Source organism: Hemitrygon akajei, chromosome 22 (assembly GCF_048418815.1).
Source record: "Hemitrygon akajei chromosome 22, sHemAka1.3, whole genome shotgun sequence".
Taxonomy (NCBI): Eukaryota; Metazoa; Chordata; class Chondrichthyes; order Myliobatiformes; family Dasyatidae; genus Hemitrygon; species Hemitrygon akajei.
Window position 1 is genome coordinate 24,048,919 of NC_133145.1, and position 14,049 is coordinate 24,062,967.

Below are 14,049 nucleotides of genomic sequence, written 5' to 3' on the forward strand. Positions count from 1 at the left end.
TGCATTTAGATATACGAGCAGCGGGAATACCAGTTCTAAACGTACAGTACAGCAATCGAGATCACAAAGCTAGGGAAATCACCAATTATACCTCAGCCTAAAATTCTCAGCCTACTGGCTTAGATACAAGTATTGTGGCAACAAGTCTCCCTTCAGTAACCTTAGCAATTATGACAAAGACCCAAAAAATATAATTTATTTGCTTTATTCCCATTCTTTTGATCATACTACAAATTGAAGGAAATGGGGAAAACGAGGTTTTATGGGAAATGATCGATCATGTTTATCAAAAGGTGAGGAACATGTTCCACAAGAAATGAGATAAACACATCTGTTTTTAAAAGAGAAGAAATTAGTAAGCATTAAATTCGTATTTATTCAATAAATATAGCAAGGGTCTTGCATTCCCCTCAGTATCTTTTCATCATTTCCTACAGGAACTTAATTATTGATGCATTCTATTTTCTTTAAACTGGCAATTCCAGAACCACACTGTATTGGTTGTGGTTAGGGACATAGAGGTCACAGGTAAAACAGATGTTCTCCAAAAGTTCAATTATTTCTCGTAATATAATCCCCTTTATAGAATCTTGAATTTGAGATTCTCCTTTTACTGCTTCTCTCTGGACAGCCAGCGTTGAAGCCAATTGTACCAACATGACTGAGTTGAGTCAGGAATGTTTAGTTTTGTAAAATATATTTCAACATTGGAAATAAAGATAACCAGAAATCAAAATGCCTAAGAAACCTTTAATTGTTCAATGTGATGCATATCAAAGTTCCATTATTACCCAAACAGGTTGGGAATAAGAGCTAACTAATCCCAAAATGGCTAATGTCCAGAAATTACCATAACCTACCAATTAATTCATGGGATGGCATTAACAAACTAATATACAAAAGAAAGCTTCTGCCTAATCCACCTATTAACCAAGCAATTATGAGATTATTCATTATTTTACCATTCATAAATGTTGATATTAACTCACTATTCTCAGAAATAACTGCAAGCTTTCTCCTTTCACCACGAATAGTCATAAAATATTTTTCTTCTGGGTGTAGTCAGTTAACTTCCCAGACATAACTGCAGGAACCAGAAGAAGTCACATGTATTATCAATTCCCAGTTAAACAAAAAACACAAACCAGAAACAATTCACACAAAATTCATACAGGAAGTCAGGAAGCATCTATAGAGGGGAATAAACAATCAATGTTTTGGGCCGAGATCCTGGAATCACCATCTTGTGTGAGTTGCCTAAGATTTCCAGCATCTCCAGATTCCCTTGTATTTATAACCTGAAGCAATTACTTGCTGCCATCTATCATATGAGATATTCATTAGTCATGCATTCCCAGAAGTGACGTTCAATCAATAACTGAACCCAAAAATTACCATAAGCAAAAAATGTGAATCTTAATTCAAAGAAATGCTTGACATCATCTACAACGAGAAATGCACGCAGAAAAAGGCGAACGAAAACACAACATTATTCCCAAAAACAATTAAACTCGGAAGTAACTCGCAGACGCTGACGTCACATGTCACGTGGGCCGATGCCGGAAGTGACTCGGGGAGGCGGATGGTGCTGCGAGCGGGCTCTAGGTGAGTGAAGCGGGACGGCTTTATCCCGCTGTGTCCAGGCGACCACGGAGCTAGGCCTCGGACACGCTGTCTGCGGCAGAGTGGGGATGACTGGGTAAACCAGCCCGGGTACCACGCAGCTGAGAGTGGGTGGAATGGGTGCAACTATCTGCAAAGACTGCACTGCTTGCTGGCTTCAAATACTATTTAATGAGTAAATTGTTACACAGTGGTTAACGTTAAATCAATAAGACACAGAAACGGACCACTCAGTAGGGCTCACTCTGTGGTATTGATGTGACTCGGACACCGCTGTAGATTGAACAACCACGTTTATTCAACAGATTTCCATTTTCTTTAAACCCCCCCCCGTTCTGACGTCATAGGCACTCTGACCTACGAATACTCACACAATACATTACATCCCCCTTCTCAAGATTTTTTTTACAACACTGTGAATTACCAAAACAATGCCTTTCTTACATTGCAACAGCCATGACATAAACTAAAAAAATCTTAACTTATACTGTATTCTACATTGTATCTTACAATACTAACAGCAGTATATTTTCTTTTACTAACATAGACTAATAAACCTTTTATTTCACACCTTGGAACTTATAACATGTGTGACTTTGCCTCAAACTGTGAGACTGTAGGTAGATCTAGTCTCTGTATCTAGCTGGAAGTTGGACGTCTCCCAGACTGTGCGATACAACTGTGACTGTGCTTGTCCTTCATCAGAGTCAGTCTCTCGAGTGACCTCTTGTGTCTTTGCGGTCTGCATTCTCACCTCAGTTGGCCTGGTGAGAACCTTCACCTTCATTGCGTCGTGGGGTTTCGTCGTGTCCCTCACTCTTGGTGTCGTTTGTTTCCATGTCTGTATCTGTGGAAATGTCCTGTGCATCTGTACGTGGAAACGCCCTCTCGCCTGTCTTCAGCAGATGCTTCCTGTTCCTCCTGTAGACTCTTCCATCCGGCGTGCGAACTATGAAGGATCTTGGTTGCTGATGTCTGTTCACAACCACAGCTGGCTGCCAAGTGTCTCCTCTCTGTATTCTGACATATTCACCTGTATGCAGATCTGGCAACTGCCTTGTATGTCTGTCATAGTAGCTCTTTTGCTTTATTTGCTTGTCATGTACTTGAGCATTACCTTCAGGAGTCAGTAGAGTTGTGGATGTTGGTAGTTTGGACTTCAGACGATGTCCCATCAACAGCTGCGCAGGAGAGAACCCCACACCCTCAATCGGTGTGTTGCAGTATTCAAGCAGAGCAATGTAAGGGTCACCGTTGCTGCTTTGTGCCTTCTTGAGCATGTTCTTCACAGTTTGTACAGTTCTCTCTGCTTGTCCATTAGACTGAGCGTGCCCAGGACTGGAAGTAACATGTTGAAATTCCCAGCTTTCTGTGAACCCTCTGAATTCACCACTGGCATATTGTGGACCATTGTCACTAACGACAATATCTGGAATACCATGTCTTGCGAATGTCGACTTCATTGTGGTAATGACACCTTGACTGGACATGTCACTTAACTTGGTGATCTCCGGATATTTTGAATAGTAGTCCACACAAAGCAGATATTCTGCACCATTGTAGTGAAAGAGATCTGTGCCAATCTTCTCCCATGGTCTTCCTGGTAGTGGATGGGGAAGCAAAGGCTCTCTTGGATTGCTGTTTTTGTTTTCATTACGGACAGCACACTGAGACACAATGTCCTCTGTCTGAGTTGACATACCTGGCTAATAGAGAATGTCCCTTGCTCTTTCTTGACATTTTACTATCCCCAGGAGTGACTCATGAATTCTGTTGAGCATTTCCTGTCTCATTTGGTTTGGTACGATGAGTTTTGCTGCTTTGAACATTAGTCCTAATGCATAGCTGATTCCCTCTTTAAATGTCCAGTATTTCTGCATTTCTTTTGGAACATCTTTCTGTTGGCCATCCATTCATTGTAATGTCTCTTAGCATTTGCATTTCAGAATCTTCTGCAGTCGCTTTCCTGAACATGTTCAACTTCTCCTCAGAGATGGGTAGCTGAGGTGTAACCCAGTTGACCTCCAGCTCTCTTCCTAGCAACTCTTTGAGGTAAGCATGGCTCAAAGCATCAGCAATGTGCAGTTCTTTTCCTGGCTTATAGGTGACTGTGAGAGTGTACCTCTGTAGCCTGAGAAGCATCCTTTGCAGCCTCATAGGAGCTTGGTGGAATGGCTTTTTGAAGATGCTCTCAAGCGGTTTGTGATCACTCTCAACCTGGATTTCTTTGCCATATACATACTGGTGGAACTTCTCACACCCATAAACTATGGCGAGTAATTCCTCCTCGATTTGAGCATATCAGCGTTGACAGTCTGCAACTAAATATGTCAGGGATGGGGGAGGAGGGGCATTAACGGAAGTTAGAGAAGTCAATGTTCATGCCATCAGGTTGGAGGCTACCCAGCTGGTATATAAGGTGTTGTTCCTCCGACCTGAGTTTGGATTCATTTTGACAATAGAGGAGGCCATGGATAGAACTGAGAAATTCTAAGGGTAGAAAGACCCTAATGGGAGTTATCTACAGGCCCCCAAACAGCAGTCTGGATGTAGGGTGTAAGTTGAATGAAGAGTTAAAATTGGCATGTCGCAAAGGTAATGATACAGTTGTCACGGGGGATTTCAACATGCAGGTAGACTGGGAGAATTAGAATGGTACTGGACCCCAAGAAAGGGAGTTTGTGGAGTGCCTCCGAGATGGATTCTTAGAACAGCTTGTACTGGAGCCTACCAGGGAGAAGGCAATTCTAGATTTAGTGCTGTGCAATGAACTGGATTTGATCAGGGACCTCAAGGTAAAGGAACCTTTAGGAGGTAGTGACCATAATAGGATATGTTTTAACCTACAATTTGAGAAGGAGAAGGGAAAATTGGATGTGTCAGTATTACAGTTGAACAAAGGGAACAATGGAGCTATGAGGGAGGAGCTGGCCAAAGTTCAATGGAACAATACCCTAGCAGGGAAGACAGTGGAACAAAAATGGCAGGTATTTCTGGGAATAATGCAGAAGGTGCAGGATCGGTTCATTCCAAAGAGGAAGAAAGATCCTAAGGGGAGTAAGGGGTGGCTGTGGCTGACGAGGGAAGTAAAGGGCAGTATAAAAATAAAAGAGAAGAAGTATAACATAGCAAAGATGAGCAGGAAACCAGAGGACTGGGAAGCTTTTAAAGAGCAACAGAAGATAACAAAAAAGGCAATACGTCAAGAAAAAATGAGGTACGAAGGTAAACTAGCCAAGAATATAAAGGAGGATAGTAAAAGCTTCTTTAGGTATGTGAATAGCAAAATAATAGTTAAGACCAAAACTGGGCCATTGAAGACAGAAATGGGTGAATTTATTATGGGGAACAAGGAAATGGCAGATGAGTTGAGCAGGTACTTTGGATCTGTCTTCACTAGGGAAGACACAAATAATCTCCCAGATGTAATAGTGGCCAAAGGAACTAGGGTAAAGGATGAACTGAAGGAAATTTATATTAGGCAAGAAACGGTGTTGGATAGACTGTTGAGTCTGAAGGCTGATAAGTCCCCGGGACCTGATGGTCTGCATCCCAGGGTACTTAAAGAGGTGGCTCTAGAAATTGTGGATGCATTGGTAATCATTTTCCAATGTTCTATAGATTCAGGAACAGTTCCTGCTGATTGGAGGGTGGCTAATGTTGTCCCACTTTTCAAGAAAGGAGGGAGAGAGAAAACAGGGAATTATAGACTGGTTAGCCTGACGTCAGTGGTGGGAAAGATGCTGGAGTCAATTATAAAAGAGGAAATTACGACACATTTGGATAGCAGTAGAGGGATCAGTCCGAGTCAGCATTGATTTATGAAGAGAAAGTCATACTTGACTAATCTTCTGGAGTTTTTTGAGGATGTAACTATGAAAATGGACAAGGGGGAGCCAGTGGATGTAGTGTACCTGGACTTCCAGAAAGCTTTTGATAAAGTCCCACATAGGAGATTAGTGGGCAAAATTAGGGCACATGGTATTGGGGGCAGAGTACTGACATGGATTGAAAATTGGCTGGCTGACAGGAAACAAAGAGTAGTGATTAACGGGTCCCTTTCGGAATGACAGGCTGTGACCAGTGGGGTACCACAAGGTTCGGTGCTGGGACCGCAGCTGTTTACAATATACATTAATGATTTAGATGAAGAGATTAAAAGTAACATTAGCAAATTTGCTGATGACACAAAGCTGGGTGGTAGTGTGAAATGTCAGGAGGATGTTATGAGAATGCAGAGTGACTTGGACAGGTTGGGTGAGTGGGCAAATGTATGGCAGATGCAGTTTAATGTAGATAAATGTGAGGTTATCCACTTTGGTGGCAAGAACAGGAAGGCAGATTACTATCTAAATGGAGTCAAGTTAGGAAAAGGGGAAGTACAACGAGATCTAGGTGTTCTTGTACATCAGTCAATGAAAGCAAGCATGCAGGTTCAGCAGGCAGTGAAGAAAGCTAATGGCATGCTGGCTTTTATAACGAGGAATTGAGTATAGGAGTAAAGAGGTCCTTCTGCAACTGTACAGGGCCCTGGTGAGACCCCACCTGGAGTATTGTGTGCAGTTTTGGTCTCCAAATTTGAGGAAGGACATTCTTGCTATTGAGGGAGTGCAGCGTAGGTTCACAAGGTTAATTCCCAGAATGGCGGGACTGTCATATGTTGAAAGATTGGAGCGACTCGGCTTGTATACACTGGAATTTAGAAGGATGAGAGGAGATCTGATTGAGACATATAAGATTATTAAGGGATTGGACACGCTGGAGGCAGGAAGCATGTTCCCACTGATGGGTGAGTCTAGAACTAGAGGCCACAGTTTGAGAATAAGGGGTAGGCCATTTAGAACAGAGATGCGGAAAAACTTTTTCACCCAGAGAGTGGTGGATGTGTGGAATGCTCTGCCCCTGAAGGCAGTGGAAGCCAAGTCTCTGGATGCATTCAAGAGAGAGTTAGATAGAGCTCTTATAGATAGTGGGGTCAAGGGATATGGGGAGAGGGCAGGAACGGGGTACTGATTGTGTATGATCAGCCATGATCACAGTGAATGGCGGTGCTGGCTAGAAGGGCCGAATGGCCTACTCCTGCACCTACTGTCTATTGTCTATTCTATTGTCTATTGACAGTCTGTAAGTGCTCATGATCCATACGCCACAGGCCTCCCATCCTGCAGTATAACAGCTCCTATTCCTTCCGAACTGGCATCCACAGACATCGTCACCGGTTTATTGACATCATAGAACTTGAGTGCTGGTGCATTGGTAACCAACTGCTTCAATGTGTCAAAACTTTTCTTTTGTTCGTCTTCCCAATGCCATTCAGTGTTGCTCTCTAGTAGCTTTCGAAGTGGAGCGCTGACCTCTGATAAGTTGGGAATGAATTTGGCAAGATACTGTATCATGCCCATGAACCTCAATAGTTCTTGCTTATCTTTGGGTGGTGGTAGCTGTACCATAGCCCTGACCTTTTCATTATCTGGTTTTAGCCCATCAGCGCTGAGTATGTGACCTATGTATTTGATCTCTGTAGTTCTGATCCTACATTTACTTTTGTTCAGTTTTAGGTTGTATTCACGTGCTCTCTCCAGGAGCTTCCTCAGTCTCTGATCATGTTCCTCAATTGTGTCACCTCATACCAGCAAATCATCAATGATACTGACCACACCGTCCAGGCCTTCAATCATTTGTGCCACGGACCTCTGGAATACCTCTGACGCAGAAGAAATCCCAAAGGGTAGACGCGAGGAAACGATATCTCCCTATTGGCGTGTTGAAAGTGCATAATTTGGAACTTTCCTCATCCAGCTTGATCTGCCAGAAACCTTGATTTGCGTCTAATACTGAAAAGAGTTTCGCATTAGGCATGTGGGAGACAACCACTTCAACCATGAGCAGCGGATAGTGCTCTCTTTTGATGGCTCGGTTGAGATCTTGTGGATCCATGCAAATCCTCATCTTTTTTTCTGTGACCACTGTCACCATACTATTCACCCAGTCAGTCGGTTCTATTTGTCTCGTTATGACTCCCATCTGTTCCATTGTGTGTAGCTCCTCCACTACTTGATCCCTGAGAGCTACTGGAATCTTTCTCGGGGCATGCACGACTGGTTCAATAGTTGGATCAATCTGGATATGGTGTTTCCCTGGTAAACATCCTAATCCAGAAAACAAGTCGGCAAAGTCTTTGAGAAAGTCATTTTCTTTTTCCACACCATAGATTCGCTTCACCAGGCCTAGCTTTGTGCATGTTGCTTTGCCCAGTATTGCTGGAACATGTTGCTGTACTATCTCAAACTCTATCTTGTGTTTTTGTTCTTTGTACACACAGGTGAGTGGTTTCTTTCCCAATGGCGCCGTCTTGTGGCCGAAATATGCAACAAGCTTGCAGGTGGATTTTCTCAGTCTTCCTCTGATGTCCAGTGAGTTGAATGTTTCTGCTGACATTACATTGCATTTTGCCCCAGTGTCAAGCTTAAATGTCACATTCCTCCTGTTTATTATCAGATCTTGAGTCCAATCATCTTCATCCTCCATCTCTGCATTGTCAATATTCTTGATGCATACCTCCTGTTCCACAGCATTCATTTTCCTTGCTTGCTCCTGCGATTTGCACATCTTTGCAAAGTAATTTCTTTTCTGGCATAACTTGCATGTCTGACCAAAGGCTGGACATTTTCTGTATCCATGTTTATAACGACATCTGTTGCAGTTAACTTCCTTTTGATCATCCTGTGGAGCTGGCTTTGTCCTACTCTTGTCAGTTTTCACAGTTTTTATTTTGTGCACTTCGTTCTCTTCATTGAGCACCTTAACCTGGCTTGACGTGATCTCACTGGCACGGCAAACATCAATTGCCTTTTCTAATGTAAGCTCAGCCTCTCTCAATAGCCTGCCTCTCACTTCTTTCTTTCTCAATCTTTTTATTATTGTTATTAATATCAGCAAAATAAAATAATACATAGATAATGGGATTACAAACATACTTTCAAACTAAACATAAGAGAATACATAAGCAATAATTACAATATAAATGAGTATTCCCAAATCATAAACAATACAATATACACATAAACAAGTCAAACCAAGGTATATCATATATTTTTTTAAAAAAGAAAAAAAATTATGCAAAAAAAACTAATCTAATAATCTAATAGCTAATAGAGAAAAAAAAGAAAAAAGAAAAGAGAAAAAAAAGGGCTGTTTATAATATCTCACAACAATAGAAATTCATCAATGTCGTCAACTCCGATCCTCTCAACATATATACAATCGAAACTGAAAAAACAAATAGGCTTGGAACAGGGTCATTTACATCATATGAAAATATTGAATAAAAGTTCTCCATATCTTATCAAATTTAATAGAAGTATCAAATACCACACTTCTAATTTTTTCTAAATTTAAACATAACATAGTTTGAGAAAGCCAATGAAATACGGTAGGAGGATTAATTTCTTTCCAATTCAACAAAATAGATCTTCTAGCCATTAATGTAAGAAATGCAATCATTCGACAAGCGGAAGGGGATAAATGGAGTGAGTCCATCATTGGTAAACCAAAAATTGCAGTAATAGATGAGGTTGTAAATCAATGTTCAATACCGCAGAAATAATATCAAAAATATCTTTCCAATATTTTTTCAAAAGCGGACATGACCAAAACATATGAGTTAAAGACGCTATCTCAGAATGACATCTGTCACAAATAGGATTTATATAGGAATAAAAGCGAGCCAATTTATCCTTGGACATATGAGCCCTATGCACAACTTTAAACTGTATTAATGAATGTTTAGCACATATAGATGATGTATTAACTAATTGAAGAATTTTATACCAATTCTCAATAGGGATAATAAGGTTAAGTTCTCTTTCCCAATCATTTTTAGTCTTATAAAAGGGCACTGAACGTATCTTCATAATTATATTGTAAAGTTTTGATATTAGCCCTTTCTGAAAAGGATTTAGTTCAAACAAATTTTCCAAAATACCTGAAGACACAAAATTTGGAAAAGTAGGAAGTACAGTATTTAAGAAATTCCTAATCTGTAAATATCTAAACAAAAATGAAATCTAGGCAAATTATATTTATTAGATAATTGCTCAAAAGACATAAAACAATTATCTAGAAATAAATCGGAAAAACGTAATAATCCTTTAGTCTTCCAAGCTGAATAAGCTTGGTCTATAATAGAAGGATAAAAAAAGCAATTGGATACAATAGGAATATTTAAAACAAACTGAGTCAACCCAAAAAATTTCCGAAATTGAAACCATATACGTAAAGTATGTTTACCTATCGGGTTGTCAATTCGTTTCGGCAATTTAGAAAGAGCGAAGGGAAGAGAAGTCCCTAAAATAGAACCCAATGCGAATCCTTGTACAGAATTAATTTCCAAGTTCACCCAATGAGGGCTAAAAGACATATCCCAATCCTTTAACCAACATATCAAATATCGGATATTAACTGCCCAATAATAAAATCTAAAATTAGGCAATGCCAATCCACCTTCCTTCCTTGCCTTCTGTAAATGTATTTTACCTAACCTAGGATTTTTATTCTGCCATATATATGAGGAAATTTTTGAATCAACATTAGAAAAAAAAGATTTCAGAATAAAAATTGGTACTGCTTGAAATATATATAAAAACTTGGGTAAAATAACCATCTTAATGGCATTAATCCGACCTATCAAAGATAAAGATAATGGTGACCACTTAGTAAACAAACATTTAATTTGATCAATTAAGGGTAAAAAAATTAACCTTAAATAAGTCTTTATAGTTTTTTGTGATTTTAATCCCTAAATAAATAAGAGAGTCATTAACTAATTTAAAAGGTAAATTTCCATAAATTGGAACCTGTCTATTTAAAGGAAACAATTCACTCTTATTAAGATTTAATTTATACCCGGAAAAATCACTAAATTGAACCAACAGTGATAAAACTGCAGGAATGGATTTCTCAGGATCAGAAATAAATAATAATAAATCATCTGCATATAAAGATAACTTATGTATATCTGTCCCACGCTTAATGCCAAAAATGTTCTGTGATTCTCTGATAGCAATAGCCAAGGGTTCTAAAGCAATATCAAATAATAATGGACTAAGAGGACAACCTTGTCTAGTACCCCGAAATAAACGAAAAAAGGGAGATCTTAGATTGTTAGTAAGCACCAAGGCTACTGGAGTATGATATATCAGTTTAATCCAGGAAATGAATGTTGGACTAAAATTAAACTTCTCAAGCACATAAAATAAGTATGGCCATTCAACTCTATCAAATGCTTTCTCTGCGTCTAATGAAATAACACATTCTGAAGTGCTATGTGAAGGAGTATAAACAATATTCAATAATCTCCTAACATTAAAAAAAGAATAGCGATTTTTAATAAAACTGGTTTGATCTTCCGAAATAATTTGGGGTAATACTTTCTCCAACCTGGATGCCAGTAACTTGGAAAAGATCTTGGAATCTACATTCAATAAAGATATTGGTCTATAGGATGCACAGTCAGTAGGGTCTTTATCTTTCTTCAGTATTAAAGAAATGGAAGCTCTATAAAAAGATTGTGGCAAATTGCCCAACCTAATTGCTTCTTCAAAAACCCTGCATAACCAAGGAGAAAGAGTAGCGGAAAAACATTTAAAGAATTCTACTGTATACCCATCTGGACCTGGTGCTTTCCCAGAATTCATAGAGGAAATAACCCCTTTAATTTCTGCATCCGTAATAGGAGTTTCTAATATTGAAAGATCATCTGATGATAATTTTGGAAAATTCAATTTCCCAAGAAAATCACACATGGTATTACGATCATTAGGGAATTCGGAATGATACAGGGAGGTATAAAAATCTTGAAATGATTTATTTATCTCATCATGGTTAACTGTCAGATCCCCATTCTGCTGGCGGATCTTAGTAATTTGATGTTTAACCAAAGTATTCTTCAATTGACTAGCTAACAGTTTACCTGATTTATCACTATGTATATAAAAATCAGATCTGGTTTTCATTAATTGATTTTCAATCGAAGATGTAAGTAATAAACTATGTTCCGTTTGAAGTTCAATCCTTTGTTTGTAAAGCTCCTTGCTAGGAGTAATCGAATATTTCTTGTCAATCTCTTTAATTTTATCAACCAATAAAAGAGTTTCCATCTTGATGCGTTTTCTCAGACCAACAGAATAGGAGATAATCTGTCCACGTATATATGCTTTAAAAGTGTCCCAAAGTGTTCCGCAAGAAATATCATCCGTGGAATTAGTTGAAAAGAAGAAATCAATCTGTTCCTTCATAAATTTAATAAAATCCGGATCTTGCAATAAGATAGAGTCAAATCGCCATTGTCTAGCACTTAGAAGCTGTATCAGTAAATTTAATAGAAAGTTTTAATGGAGCATGGTCAGAGATGGCTATAATATCATAATTACAACCAATTACTGATGGAATAAAACAAGAGTCAATAAAAAAATAATCAATTCTCGAGTAGGAATGATAAACATGTGAGAAAAATGAAAACTCTTTGTCCTTAGAATGCCGAAATCTCCAAATATCAAAAATTCCATTATCAGTCAAAAAGGAGTTAATACAAGTGGCCGACTTATTAGGTAAAGTCTGAGTAGATAAAGATTTGTCCATCAAAGGATTTAAACAACAATTAAAGTGACCACCCATTATTAACTTATATTCATTTAGATTAGGTAAGGAAGTAAATAAGGACTTAAAAAAATCGGGACAATCAACATTTGGAGCATAAACATTAACCATAGCAACCTTTTTGTTGAAAAGTAAGCCAGTAATTAACAAAAATCTACCATTCGGATCCGAAAAGATATCATGTTGGACAAATACAATAGAGGAGTCAATAAAAATTGAAACTCCCTTTACTTTGGCATTCGAATTCGAATGATACTGTTGACCCCTCCAAAACCTAAAAAAGCGATATTTGTCCTCTTTCCTCACATGAGTTTCTTGTACAAAAATAATATGAGCATTAAGTCTTTGGAATACTTTGAAAATCTTTTTCCATTTAATCGGATGGTTTAAACCTTTAGTATTCCAAGAGACAAAATTAATATTCTGAGCCATATTTCTGAAATCAACCCTTTGGTATATAAAGGGTTAACCAAATTATGAACTCATATACCCGGAAGAGGAGCAAAAATAAGGGGCGGACCCGGAAGTGACGACATAGCGGACATTTTTGTAGTTCAAAATCAGCCCAAATGAAAAAACTAAAAAAAACTAGAATAAAAACCATAAGATTTAGAAAAAGACCTCCCACCCCCCCACCCAAGAAGAAAAAAAAGACAATCTCAGCCAGAGATAGGCCGAGAAAAAGAAAGAGTGAAACTAACTCTACCCCCATGTCAGTAGAAGACAACTCCAGATATAAAGGATAAAAAAAATCCACCCAAACTCTAAAGAAATAATAATCACTATACTAAAACCAAACTTCTTAATATAATTAATCGTAAAAGAAACCAAAAAGAATATAATCACTAATAACTTATAAATCGGGTTAAAAACCCAAACACCAAAACAAATTTAAACTGTGATAAGAGGTGCATTATAGGAAGGAGACGAGAGACAAAAAAATGGCGAAATCAAAAAAAAAACAAAAATATTTTAGAGAAGAAACTGCCATCTTAGTAAAAAAATAATTGACCTTCTAAGGATTAATAATAATAACCAAAGATAAAGTACAGTGGTTGATGTAAGTAAAATAACAAGATTAGTAAGTCAAAAAAAAAACTTTAACTAGAGTATAAAATATAAAATAAACCTACATCAATAGCCAAAAACAAGACTGTTTTTGGAAATAAAAACCATCTTGCACGATCAAACTCACTCATTTATTAGGAATGAGGATCCGTAGCAGTAGGGAAGTTCTCATTCAGAAATCTTCTTGCATCAGATGTTAAAAGAAAGACCTGGCGTGGTGCATTCGGAGGCGATATTCTGAGCTTCGCGAGGTATAAGAGCGCAGGCTTTAGATTTTTCTCATAACATTCAGACATCAGAGGTTTAAAAAGAAGCCTTTTCTTCATTACCTCTGGACTAAAATCTTCTACCAAACGGAAATTGTGATCTTGAAATTTGACCATCCCTACACGCCGAGCCACACGAATAAGTTGCTCTTTAACATGCACATAGTGAAATCGGACAATTACAACTGGTGGTTTAGCTGAAGTACTTGTTGATTGACGCATAATTCTGTGAGCACGGTCGAGTAGCGGCGGACTATCTGGAAATACGGAAGGGAACGCATCCTTTAAAAGTTGGGCAAAATACTTCGAGGGGTCCCCTTGTTCAATACCTTCCGGGAGACCAAGTATGCGTAGGTTCTGTCTTCTGTACCGATTCTCAAAGTCAACACTCTTGGCTTTAAGTGTTTACACTTGTTTAATCACCGAAAGTAAGTTC

At 38.5% G+C, this 14,049-nt stretch overlaps 1 protein-coding gene across 5 annotated transcripts in view; it reads left to right on the forward strand.

Annotated features, from left to right (window-relative positions):
• Window positions 1-1,536: 1,536 nt before the first annotated feature.
• The window catches only part of adprm (ADP-ribose/CDP-alcohol diphosphatase, manganese-dependent), a 29,823-nt gene continuing 17,310 nt past the window's right edge, over window positions 1,537-14,049 (forward strand). Inside the window, exons 1-3 of one of the 5 annotated variants that reach the window (XM_073025854.1) lie at window positions 1,537-1,605; window positions 3,570-3,675; window positions 7,946-8,036. Coding sequence is in view for 2 of the 5 variants with exons in the window: in XM_073025852.1 (XP_072881953.1) it covers window positions 1,557-1,605; window positions 7,946-8,036 (140 nt within the window). In the remaining 3 variants the exon portion in view is untranslated. Of the gene's footprint in view, window positions 1,606-3,555; window positions 3,676-7,945; window positions 8,037-14,049 lie in introns of those variants that run through there. The other 4 variants (XM_073025855.1, XM_073025852.1, XM_073025853.1 and 1 more) reach the window with 4 other exon arrangements.